General features: G+C 35.3%; 1 protein-coding gene and 1 long non-coding RNA gene across 11 annotated transcripts in view; one reads left to right on the top strand and one right to left on the bottom strand.

The window, feature by feature from the left end:
- LOC125648273 (piezo-type mechanosensitive ion channel component 2-like) overlaps window positions 1-13,593 on the bottom strand; it is a 101,421-nt gene that overhangs the window by 19,732 nt on the left and 68,096 nt on the right. For all 10 annotated transcript variants that reach the window (XM_056155938.1, XM_048875253.2, XM_056155972.1 and 7 more), the window contains 9 exons: window positions 9,922-10,186; window positions 5,811-5,990; window positions 5,531-5,623; window positions 4,580-4,689; window positions 3,953-4,106; window positions 2,436-2,483; window positions 1,177-1,343; window positions 906-1,064; window positions 359-506 (listed from right to left, as the gene is read on the bottom strand). In XM_056155938.1, the coding sequence (XP_056011913.1) occupies window positions 359-506; window positions 906-1,064; window positions 1,177-1,343; window positions 2,436-2,483; window positions 3,953-4,106; window positions 4,580-4,689; window positions 5,531-5,623; window positions 5,811-5,990; window positions 9,922-10,186 (1,324 nt within the window). The remainder of the gene's footprint in view (window positions 1-358; window positions 507-905; window positions 1,065-1,176; window positions 1,344-2,435; window positions 2,484-3,952; window positions 4,107-4,579; window positions 4,690-5,530; window positions 5,624-5,810; window positions 5,991-9,921; window positions 10,187-13,593) is intronic.
- On the top strand, window positions 6,792-8,745 carry LOC130052110 (uncharacterized). Its single transcript, XR_008800471.1, has 2 exons — window positions 6,792-7,239; window positions 8,681-8,745. It is a non-coding gene; the product is annotated as an uncharacterized LOC130052110 (long non-coding RNA).

Below are 13,593 nucleotides of genomic sequence, written 5' to 3'. Positions count from 1 at the left end.
GATCGATTTTGGATATCTCGAACTCCCGGATATCTCGAAGTTTTTACGAGGTCCCTCGGACTTCGAGATAGAGATATTTAACTGTACCTAAATCTATCTTACATTAGAAAAATTTCACACAAGTTTTGGCTTTCTGGTACATATACTGATGCTTGAAAACAAGATTTTTAAAACTCCACACCATATATTTCTATCTTCCCTACAAGGGAGCATGTTTTTCATTTGTAACAAAAAATTTAATCCCCCATTACCCAAGAATGCATCGCATCAAGTATACTTGAAACTGGCTTTGACTCAGATGAGCTAAAAACTGTATGATGTTATGTTTATTCAATGTAAATGATTATAGAGTTGTTACCTTTTCAGCCTCTCGCCAGCACTTGAGAACATAGATATTAGCATAAATGTCCTCCATCTGTAGCCAGCTTCCTATGGCCAGTGTGGAGTCAGTCCAGATCCAATCCATTAAAACTCTCAGTTCCAGCAGGAATGGAATGGCCAGGAACCTAAACAAGACCAGACAGTTGCTTTATGCTCAATATTTCCACTATGTGAATATTTTCAACTTAAATTGCAGTGGACTTGGTGTTATGATCTATAAACATGTTTTCAAATTAGGCTTGCATTTTTACAGATAAAAGATTTTTACTCTACAAGACATGTTTTGAAACACTGTATCCCAGACTTTGGCCAATTCCTAAGGCAGATTTGACCATGACATTAACCCAACATATAGTTTGACCATTATCAATACAAAATATGAAGTCGCTATCACATGAAAACAGACAGACAGGCCAATCAAATTGCAATATGCCTCCTTCCTCAATCGCAGGGGTATCAGTTGTAAATCAATGTTTTAAGTTGTAGTTTAAAGAATATGATGGGGAAAACATGCATTTACTTACCCTTTGAAGAGGAACAAGTTAATGTAATTGTAGTTCTTAGTGAGAAAATTTCCTAATATTCTAGTGGGATAACTGGATCTTATCTGGTAAGCTGACAATCCAAAATACAAGCACTTGAAGAAGTAAAACATCTGGGCTGGGGTATTCTCAGAAAATTTTCTGTAATGAATGAATTTTTTTTATCATGAGACATTCTAATAAACCACTTTTTCCTTCAAAGAAGCTTATTATTGAACACTAAATGGCAGTGAAAACAATTGTAGGAACAAACCTTTTAGTTACATAGGGTAGGATGAAGAAGAGCAAGACATGGATGAGGATGACTAGCAGAATCTGGAAGACGAACTTTCCCAAGATGTTCTTCTTCAGATACAAGGCTCGATCAATGATAATCAGGACAAACTGGGCCACCAGCATGATTAGGAAAGGGACTGGAATCTAACAAATTGTATTCAAATGATCAACTAAGTTTCAAAACAAACAACAATTTTTAGCCTGTCTGTGATTCAGAATGAAGTACATGCTCAAGAAAAGAATTTATTGAAGGAATGTTCATTTAATTTGCATAATTGACAAAGTCAAACATTCAAAAATTATGCTTTGCTTCCATTGTTTAAACATGTATATTCCCCATAATATAAACAGTATACACATTTATTCCTTTAATATATTCATAATTGGTAAAACATAAAAGAAATGGATTTTTATGCTGTGAATAACTTTCCACACAAAGTAAGCCTCTTTGTGGTGTAAGCTTGACTTCTTTTATGAGGATATACAGTCAAACCTGTATTAAGCAGTCACCCGTGGGATTCAGTAAATGTGACTTCTTCATAGAGGTCCACTTTATCAAATGAAACTTAGATGTTCAATGATTTACAATACTACATGCATATAAAGTACATATATATACACACTTACATGTATGTAATTGCATATAGATTGCTACATAATAGACAACAAAATTTGAAACATTTTAATTTATCATTGAAGACCTATTCAGATACAGTTGTACATGCTATTCACTATTTCATGAAATTGGGTAATTTTTGTTTACCAGGTGCATTGTTTTCTACATCACATATTATTTAAGCTTTCCCTTTTAAAATATTTGTAACTTGAGTTTTCCCCAACACCTAATTTCAAAGAAACAGTACAGTCACTTATTCCAGATTCCATCATTTTAATGGTTTTCTATTGTTCTTTCACATTGAGCACTTTTCATCCACCCTTTTCTGTCAATTTATTAAAAATGAACACCCTTGATTTACCATGTAACAACTCATTATGATATGCTAATAGATAACTTCCCATCCAACAGTTCAAAATCAAGCTAATTAGACTAATTAAATTCTCAAGATTTCGCCAGCCTTAATCATTTGTTTGGATCAGTAACAGCACATTTGAACCATTTAGTTGCATTTTGGATGTAAGTCATGTGACAATTCAAAATCTCTGCTATACACAAGGAAAATGGCGGTCTGGCATGGAATTTGATGACAACTAGAAATAAATAGATCTCATTCATACCCTGTCTTCTGCAATGTACTCTGTCACATTATCTCCTCCTGAAGCTTGCTGTAATTAAAAACAATGTATCATTCAAAAGGAGTTTTACTCCAATTAAATCCTATTGTAATTTGAAACAAGAGGTACTGTGAGCAATGCTCACTAAGAATACCCCCCGCTTACCCCAATCTCCCAAAGGGTGTTGGTAATAGGTATAAACTACCTCTTTTCTGAGTGTAAAAAACAAATGGCATGACAAACCGAACCATATTGCTACTTCGATGTCCAGTGCGCGTGACCTTTGACCTTTTGACCCCAAAATCAATAGGGAACATCTTCATCCCATGGGTAGTCCATATGTATGATATGGTGACTGTAGGTGGAAAGGATAACGCTTTAGAGCCCGGAAACCATATTGCTACTTCGATGTCCAGTGCGCTTGACCTTTGACCTTTTGACCCCAAAATCAATAGGGAACATCTTCATCCCATGGGTAGTCCATATGTATGATATGGTGACTGTAGGTGGAAAGGATAACGCTTTAGAGCCCGGAAACCATATTGCTACTTCGATATCCAGTGCACTTGACCTTTGACCTTTTGACCCCAAAATCAATAGGGAACATCTTCATCCCATGGGTAGTCCATATGTATGATATGGTGACTGTAGGTGGAAAGGATAACGCTTTAGAGCCCGGAAACCATATTGCTACTTCGATGTCCAGTGCGCTTGACCTTTGACCTTTTGACCCCAAAATCGATAGGGAACATCTTCATCCCATGGGTAGTCCATATATATGATATGGTGACGGTAGGTGGAAAGGATAATGCTTTAGAGTCCGGAAACCATTGCGTCTACAGACGGACGGACGGACGGACGGACAGACAGACGGACAACCTGATTCCAGTATACCCCCCCCTACAACTTGTTGCGGGGGGTATAAAAACTTTGCATTGCATTCACTGATAACATTTATTGTGTGCAGCATACTGATTTGCAAACATCTGCCACTATTGGTGAATGATGATTTCTTCTTAACATATGCACATTCAGCAAAAAACTAAAACTAGATACAGAGTTTTATTGAATTATTGATACTGATGCAAAGTTAGAAAGATTCCTTAATCAACTCAAAATATAGTCAATTCATTCTAATGCAACTTGTCTGTGTTCTGTATTTTGATTGGCTTAAGACAGGTGTTTCTGACTATTTTAAAAATCAGCATTAACAATTGCAAACTATTTTTGTATTCCTCCATGATCACTAGAGTAAACAACAATGGCGACCAAATCAGCTATTGCATTAAAATGGGAATATAACAAATCATTCTTGATGTGTGAACATGAAAAAATTTTCTTTCAGTATTTTGATTTCAATTCAATGAATCCAAAGTAAAATCTAACACACATTCGTGTGAACTTTTAAAGGCAATGATTATTCTAACAGTCTGGATACATGAATCTAATAAGAAGTAAATTAACATTGTTCTGAATAAATTTGCAGAAATATCTGTTAAGATTAAATAAAGCAAGACTACCTCTGGTCCAAAAGCCCAGTAACCGAACACAAGAATGAGGAAGTTAATGAAGTCACAGAAGAACATCATAGCATACACGTCTGTTGTCGCGTTGTACTTGGAATCCGTCAACTGATTGTAAAAGTTTTTAAATGGCGCCAACACTATTTGGAGACTGTAAATGATAAAATGTATTTTAAACAAAGCAAAATAAACAAGAATGAAATACACAATTTTCTGGAAAGGAGAATGTGGGATAAGGACCTTGTATGGCCCCCGTTTTGAGAAGTCAGCATGGACGAAAATTTGGATCATCATTTAGTTAGTCTATCTCAAATTTTAACATAATTCAGTTTCAAAGGAAGTTCATAAAATTAATGAAAATTAAGAATCTCCTCATAATTGGCCAATTTTTTTTTTTTTTTTTTTTTTTACAAATTTGAAGCATATGTTGCTTCAGAAAATGAAGAGCACATTCTTCTATTTACAACAAAATATTCTTTAATTTCCATGCCTTCTATTTACAACAAAACATTCTTCAATTTGCATGCCTTCTATTTACAATAAAACATTGTTTATAATTTACTTCTCTCTGGACACATATTCCTTCTATTCACAACAAAACATTCTTTATTTTGCATGTTCTACCTTGGTCCAGTGTCCTCATTGTCATCACTGTCCTGAATTGTTTTGGCTTCCGCTTGTTGACTTGTACCAGGCTCACCTTGACCTCTGCTCTCAAAAGATCTAGACACCTCCTAAAAACAAGATAGTATTATAATCCTTTGAATATAAAGTCTCCCAAATGAAGTACTGGCTGTATAAAAGTGGGCTTTTTCAGAGTACTACCCCCCCCCCTTAATAAATCTTCATGTGGTAAAATCTTTATGGTTTCTTTACCATCAGTTTTAACATGACTTTTTCAAATATATATTTGTATATTTATTTCAACTATTGTATTTCATATCATTTGATTGTACGGCATGGATCTTTCTTAATGCACAGCATGTTTTAAATTTTGGTAATTTTACCTCACATTATTGATGTTTTACTAGCATTGTTTTGATACTATCTGTCTTAATGCTATTGTAATTTCCTTTTACTACTTTTATAACATGCTGTATCATTTTTATTGTGTGCAGCGCTTTAGAGTGGTTATTTATAGTCATATAAGGCGCTATATAAATAAATACTATTATTATTATTATTATTAAGACCCATGAGTTTTTGGGTTGTTTGGAGCTTTAATAAATATTTGAAGGTATGTTTGGACACAAGTATAGTAGGAAAATATGTTAGGAATTTTTATATATTTAATTTATGAGACAACAACACAAGAATATAACTTTTTCTCTTTCTTCCTTTGAAGTTTGTTTCCATCTGGCCGTCATGTTCTCTAATGCCGACTACTCCCGTATAAGGGAATTTGGGCAGACTTATACATATGGACCAATGAGAGTTTCTGTTGCATTTCGCAATTGTATTACAAACAGATTCAATTGTGTCGTCACACAATGCAAAACTATATCAGCCAAAGCATTCTAATTCAAAGGTGAATTGCGATAATACATTGTACATGTGGTTACACCTATATCTTACCTCCTGTATAGGTGTAGTTGGTGCAGAAATCATTTCCTCCACTCTGTCCAGATCAGCTGAAATCGAGTCTGCATCCTTCCATAATCCATACCTCTGCGTAAACAACAGATTCATTCAGATTCTTTATCATGCTGTTATAGACATGTAATATTATAGACTGGCATGAATCATTATCATTTGTAAAAAAAACTTTACCAATATTTCTTTATATCTATAAAACAAAGTTTCAAACCTATTTAACACTACAAATACTAGGAAACAGAAGAGCTTAATCTGAAACCTTGAGGATGGATCTATGAATGAAGAGAGCCAGCAGGAGCACCAAATCAGCTGCAACAAACCCATCCTGCTTCTCTATACCAATAATTCTCGGCGGCCAAAACGGGTTAATTTCTATGTCTGTGTTGTTATTCCATGAGAAAAATCCAAACTGGAACAGGTACTTGATGACAACCACAGCCTATATAAAAAATGTGTACCAAAGTTTAAATTCTACAAAATGAATATCCCATACATTAAAACCTTCTTACAATTTATGTAATTGTGTTGCTACAAATTCACACCTCTCATATAATATTATGATCTATCTTTGAAACATAGCATTATGATGAACAAATTGAACATTCATGAAAATTATGTTTCATAGATAAGTTTGACAAGGCAAGATCTAGGAAATGATATCTGTGATTAAGTGATTAAGCGTAAAATAAGGGACAAGTCATGTACGAGGGTTGTCCAAAATGTTCAAGGATCGTGATGTTTTTGTCATTTTAAATAGTTTAGTTCTATAGCCTGTCATTGAAAATATTTGTTATGAAATAAGTCAAAATAAGTGAGCTTTGTTTTCACTTTTAAATATTAATGAAATGTATGGTGCAGGGTAAAAATGTTACAAACTTTGTAATCCAGTTTTTGAATTCTAATGGTTATATTTTTCGTAAAACAAGTCAAAACCAGATAAAATTTAATTGTGACAGAACGAAAACAACTGATGTCATATTCTAATGCCGTGGGTATTGGTTGTTTGATGAATAAAGGATGTATCAATAAAACACTGCAATATGCCTCCGTGTTGACCCGCGGAAACGCCAAGTAATTGATGGAAGTAAAAGGAAACAATAGGAATATATCCAGATTGTTGATCTACAAGTGACATAATTGGTTTCCTGATTGTGCATTCGATTTGGGAGATGCTACAAGAAGTGGAGGACGACTATTATGTAAATACAATACAAAATCTCCCATAATATGAACGAGACATCTTACAGTGAGAGAAGTCATGTCTAAAAAATCTCAAATCTTAAACTCAGTTTCAACTTAAGTTTGAGTTTTTGTCTTAGTTGAGATTTTGCTCAAATTGCATTTCTCAAAACGATCTTAGTAAAATCTCAGCTGAGTTAATCTTATTGCTCAGCTGAGTTTATTCCTCACGACACTAAGCGGCCCGTCTGTCAAAAAACGTAACATCCGCACAGCTGTATCTTTCGTAAACAAATCGTCTGCTTGTCTTCTGCCGCGTATAACGTCAAGATGGAGGACTTTCCTAAAGCACGGAAACCAAATTGGACCGAGAGAGAGCGTTTGGCCTTGGTGGAGGCGGTCCGATGCAGAGAGGACCGCCTTTTCGGTAAAATGAAGGGGGCAGGGGGAGTGAAGAACTCTCGTGTGAAGGAATCGGCGTGGGAGGAAGTCGCTCAATTCGTCAATGCGTAAGTACTGTGTTATATTTTTTTCCTATCAACAAAATCTGTGTACCTTTTATTGAAAAGAAGTTAATCCCCGGAACATTGCACAAACGCATTATGTTTTAAATAAATAATTAATTTAATCGGATGAAATTAATCTTAATCAAAATCTAAAATTTCTTAACTATTTTTGACATCCATATATTTATTATCAAAGTCGAGTGTTTGTTGATACATGCTATTGGGGCGAATTGTATTGGCACCGATCTGCTCATTTTGATTACCGGAAGCGAGACCATCGTATAATACGAGTTTGGGATTACTCCGAATGGCGAATCTACACCTTGCTTCGATTGCAACGGGAGTATATTTTCATTGCCCCTATATAAACTCGATATCTATTTTTAACAAATATTATCATCTCACTATGATTAAGACGAACGTGTTTTACGCATACACTTTATTACTTGTACATTATTTGTATGTATTTTCATGCTGCCCCTTGAGGGCCCTTGATTGGAAATAAATATAGTTAGTTTGTACCAGTGCAATTCCGAATTTGAATAGTTCGAGTTTTGATTACTGAGGAAGTAGTCGTAATATACCACAGACGCTTGTGTTATAAACTTCACAAGCTATGCTATAGATTGATACCATAGCATGCGAGGTTTTTGAGATAAGTACTTGTGTATTATATATAGATTACACACATGAACCGTTAATTTTGTAATAGTCATGATTGTAGGGGATCTATACTAGGCCTATACCATCCCCAAATAAAATGTTGTGGGTTTTTTTTTTTAATTATTTAGGGGGTAGCATAGTATAAGTTACCGGTTCCTGCGATATCTATACCCAGCCTTAATGAACATCAAATGCATTTATGTGTGTGTACATATATGCAGATATACACAAACACGCCGTGTATATGTCACTGTTAGAATTTTTTTTTTTTATTTACAAAAATGGAATTTAATGTGCATTTATGAATATCTACATGTGCATCTGAAGAATGTCAGATTATACCTTAAAAAATATCAGATTTTGAAAAATGATTTTACGAAATAACTATCATTTAATTGAAATCAAAATTTCAAATCCATTTTAAACTCTTGTAAATGGCTACATATACTTATAACACACCTGAATTATTCACTTATGTGCTATACAGCTAATATTTTCAGGAGATGTATTGTACCGAACCTTATTATGGTAAAGGAATGATTTATCATTCCCAATAAAATATGGTTTTCAGGATATTTTACAGATAATTGTGTAGTCATACTTTATGAGTTTATCATTTGTTCTTTTCATTCTAAATTAAATTTGATTACATTCTATTAAAAATATATGATATGGTAATATTTACTAAAATGATCCATTAAATGGACAGTCTATAGATTTTTTAAAGAGCGTTTCTTTCTATTTCACCTTTGAAATAATACAATGTATGTGTGTTATGTAGACAATCTGAAACCAGTCAAAGGGGGATTGAAGAGGTGAAGAAGCAGTATTCAAACCTAAAACAAAGAGGTATGGCATGGGGGTGGGGGTTATAATCGCATTAAGCCCATCTTTTTGGGTATGTTCAACTTTCCAACTAGTACTTCAACATGATAACAGTCATTGATTTTGTATCATATACAATAATGACATAGATCACGCTGATGTTTAATTTTTTTCTCCATCTTTTTCGTCAATGCACAAAATGCAGTTCATAATGCCTATTATAGATGTTCCTGCTTTATCTTCCGTATTATGGAGTACATTGAGGAAAGGGGAGGGGGTGCAATCTGGTGTAATTTCAATTTGGGGAGATGGGGAGACATTTGTTAAAGAAAACAAAGTATGCTTATATTATAATCATCGTATATATAAAAGAAAATTCCTCAAAATTGTTACTAGTATAGATGTTCATATGATATACATGTATGTATGCATGTCTCCACAGTTGTTGCTAAATATCAGATGTGCATCACTCTTTCATTTTTAGCTCACCTGAGCTGAAAGCTCAAGTGAGCTTTTCTGATCGCTTTTTGTCCGTCGTCTGTCTGTTAAACTTTTCACATTTCTGACTTCTTCTCCAGAACCACTGGGCCAATTTCAACCAAACATGGCCAAAAGCATCCTTGGGTGAAGGGCTTTCAAGTTTGTTCAAATGAAGGGCCATGTCCCTTTAAAAGGGGAGATAATCACAAAAATGCGAAAATAGGGTGGGGTCATTTAAAAATTTTCTTCTCAAGAACCACTGGGCCAGAAGAGCTGAAATTTACCTGAAAGCTTCCTGACATATTGTAGATTCAAGTTTGTTCAAATCATGGCCCCCGGTGGTAGGATGGGGCCACAAGGGGGATCAAGGTTTTACATACAAATATATAGGGAAAAACTTTTAAAATCTTCTTCTCAAGAACCACTAAGCCAGAAAAGCTGAGATTTACATGAAAGATATAGGATATGTATGATCACAACATTACAAAAATGTCAATCTGGATTGATGTACAAAATGACTCACTCACGGTGCAGCTTTTATACACAAAGTATTTATGCTGGTAATGCACTTAAACTACTGTGCATAGCTCTGATTTTTGTATATTTACATTATGATTGTCTATATCAAAAAATCATTTCATACAATTGCCAAAGTTGTTACTATAAAGAGAAAAATAGCAAGTTTCCACAAACTTTTTGGAGAACCCTTGTACTTACCTCTGTGTAAGTGATGATAGTAATCCAGAAAGTCTTGGATGGGCGTGGCACAGACAACATGCCCCAGAGAAACACCATGAGTGGGAGGGGCAGGGACAGAAGACTACAGTAAAGGATCTGGTTCAGAATCATGAGGAAGTAACATACAAGCTCAGACCGTGACACCACAGCATAGTAAGTGGCCTCCAATAACAGGTAGACTTTGTTCTTCTTACTCTCAAACTTCGTTGATGGCTTGCTCTGCACATTACCATCTACTGTGTCTCTAATACAAAAGAAAACCCGCCAAAAATAAATCATTTATGAAACATTTTCTCCAGTAGTTACAATTCTACTTCAAGTGGTCGTAAATATTGAGACATCAATTCGGTCTGTCATCCCCCTATTTATGGTCGTGGATCTACAGAACTGTAGCTACAGTATATCAGGGTTTTTTTCCACATGTATCTAATTTCAGCTTTGTTTGCGACAATTTCTGAATAGCGGAAGATAAATCAGCGTAAATTTGATACAAAGTTTTGTTTTTGTAATAGAGTTATATAGCATACAGGCAATAGTACGGTGAAAGTTCTGTGTTCAGTGTGCTTTGTTTCCCCCTACACCCGACAAGTGCCAGGTAACAGGTATGTAAGCCTTGGTGTTTATTTAATAAAGGACAAGCAAATTAAATGGGCCATGTTCTTTGCTTCAATCAAAGTATAATTATACCTGAGCTACTCATGCATGCAATGGTACATGGTGTATGGCTGTTTTAAACTGAAAATAATTATTGATAAATATTTTGCATTAGTACCATTACAGCTAACAAACAGTGATTTACATTACTATGCCGCCAAATTGTACATATTCACAATATACTTGAGTGTAAACAAAAGTGTGAAATTGTTTTTGAAAACTGGTACGCCACACAGGCGTGTGATCAGCTGATCGCGTCTTCCGAAATTGACAAGGTGAAGGTCGATCTACCTCTCACCCGGATGAAGCACTTGGAGCAAAATAGCTGACAAAGCTCTATGATTACATGCGAACAAAACCTGAAATCGTCAGAGATGGATTCAGAGAAGCAGTAATATCATCCATATTGAGATTTGATTATAATTGTGACAGTAACTCAGAAATCGTGTAAATCGTTTCATTGACTGAATTTTTGCATAAAAAATTAAAGAGTTATACGTACAAATGCTGACTTTCCCCCCAATTACTTCACAAGTTTAAACAAGAGGCCCAAGGGCCATATCGCTCACCTCAGTTACCTTGGCCCATATTTGAAGACTTTCCATATATATTTGCATGTAAAACCTTAGTCTGTATTGTGGCCCCCAACCTACCCCTGGAGGCTATGATTTTTATAAATTTAAATCTGCACTATGTCAGGAAGCTTTCATGTAAATCTCAGCTCCTCTGGCCCATTGGTTCTTGAGAGGATGATTTTTAAAGATTTTTTTTCTATTTATTCCCAATTTCCCATGTAAAACTTTGATCCCCTATTGTGGCCCCAAACTATCCCCGGGGGCCATGATTTGAACAAACTTGAATCTGCACTATGTCAGGAAGCTTTCATATCAATTTCAGCTCTTCTGGCTCTTTGGTTCTTGAGAAGAAGATTTTCCTTATATATTTCTATGTAAAACTTTGATCCCCTATTGTGGCCCCAACCTATCCCCGGGGGCCATGATTTGAACAAACTTGAATCTGCACTATGTCAGGAAGCTTTCATGTAAATCTCAGCTCTCCTGGCCCATTGGTTCTTGAGAAGAAGATTTTTAAAGATTTTCCCTATATATTTCTATGTAAAACTTTGATCCCCTATTGTGGCCCCAACCTACCCCCGGGGGCCATGATTTGAACAAACTTGAATCTTTACTATGTCAGGAAGCTTTCATGTAAATCTCAGTTCTCCTGGCCCATTGGTTCTTGAGAAGAAGATTTTTAATGATTTTCCCTATATATTTCTATGTAAAACTTTGATCCCCTATTGTGGCCCCAATATACCCCCAGGGGCCAATATTTGAACAAACTTGAATCTGCACTATGTCAGGAAGCTTTCATGTAAATCTCAGCTCTTCTGGCTCATTGACTCTTAAGAAGAAGATTTTTAAAGATTTCCCCTATATATTTCTATGTAAAACTTTGATCCCCTATTGTGGCCCCAATCTACCCCCGGGGGCCAATATTTGAACAAACTTAAATCTGCACTATGTCAGGAAGCTTTCATGAAAATTTTAGCTCCTCTGGCCCTGTGGTTCTTGAGAAGAAGATTTTTAAATGACCCCACCCTATTTTTGCATTTTTGTGATTATCTCCCCTTTGAAGGGGGCATGGCACTTCATTTGAACAAACTTGAAAGCCCTTTACCCAAGGATGCTTTTGGCCAAGTTTGGTTATAATTGGCCAGTGGTTCTTGAGAAGAAGAAGAAAATGTGAAAAGTTTACAACGATGCCAACGCTGACAGACAACGGACAAATTTTGATCAGAAAAGCTCACTTGAGCCTTCGGCTCAGGTGAGCTAATAATAGTGAGTTATACTTTTGCTATGACTTTGAAATAGTCAAAATTTGATTCGCGTAAATTTAATATGCTGTTTTAGGTTCTAATTTGCGGAAAAAACATGACATGGAAAAAACCTGACATACAGTATTTCAAGTGAATCTCATGAAATACTGATACACTACATAACATATTTCAAAGTTTTACATTCCCACGACTAGGAGAGGGGGTGTTCAATTCTCAATTTCAGTGCTGCGTCAAATCTAAGTCTTTAATTATAGGTAGTGACTGTTCCTTTGCCAAGCTCCCAGTATAGGGACTTTCGGATATGACTTTCAAAACAGAGGTGTTGGTACAATAAAGAACCTCAATGCTTCAGCCCTGAACACCATGCAAAATTGGCATTCACGTACAGCTAGTAATATCTCTACACAAAAGTGATCTTCATGTACAACTAGTAATATCTCTACACAAAAGTGATCTTCATGTACAACTAGTAATATCTCTACACAAAAGTGGTATTAACATACAACTAGTAATATCTCTACACAAAAGTGGCATACACGTACAGCTAGTAATATCTCTACACAAAAGTGGTATTCATGTACAGCTAGTAATATCTCTACACAAAAGTGGTATACACGTACAGCTAGTAATATCTCTACACAAAAGTGGTATTAACATACAACTAGTAATATCTCTACACAAAAGTGGCATACACGTACAGCTAGTAATATCTCTACACAAAAGTGGCATACATGTACAGCTAGTAATATCTCTACACAAAAGTGGTATTCATGTACAGCTAGTAATATCTCTACACAAAAGTGGCATACACGTACAGCTAGTAATATCTCTACACAAAAGTGGTATTAACATACAACTAGTAATATCTCTACACAAAAGTGGCATACACGTACAGCTAGTAATATCTCTACACAAAAGTGGCATTCACGTACAGCTAGTAATATCTCTACACAAAAGTGGTATTAACATACAACTAGTAATATCTCTACACAAAAGTGGCATACACGTACAGCTAGTAATATCTCTACACAAAAGTGGCATTCACGTACAGCTAGTAATATCTCTACACAAAAGTGGTATTCACGTACAGCTAGTAATATCTCTACACGATTTGACCAATGAATTCTCTGATAGAACGTAAAACAACAAACAAAACA

This window comes from Ostrea edulis, chromosome 1 (assembly GCF_947568905.1).
Source record: "Ostrea edulis chromosome 1, xbOstEdul1.1, whole genome shotgun sequence".
Lineage (NCBI taxonomy): Eukaryota > Metazoa > Mollusca > Bivalvia > Ostreida > Ostreidae > Ostrea > Ostrea edulis.
This window is presented reverse-complemented; position numbering and strand designations above follow the sequence as displayed.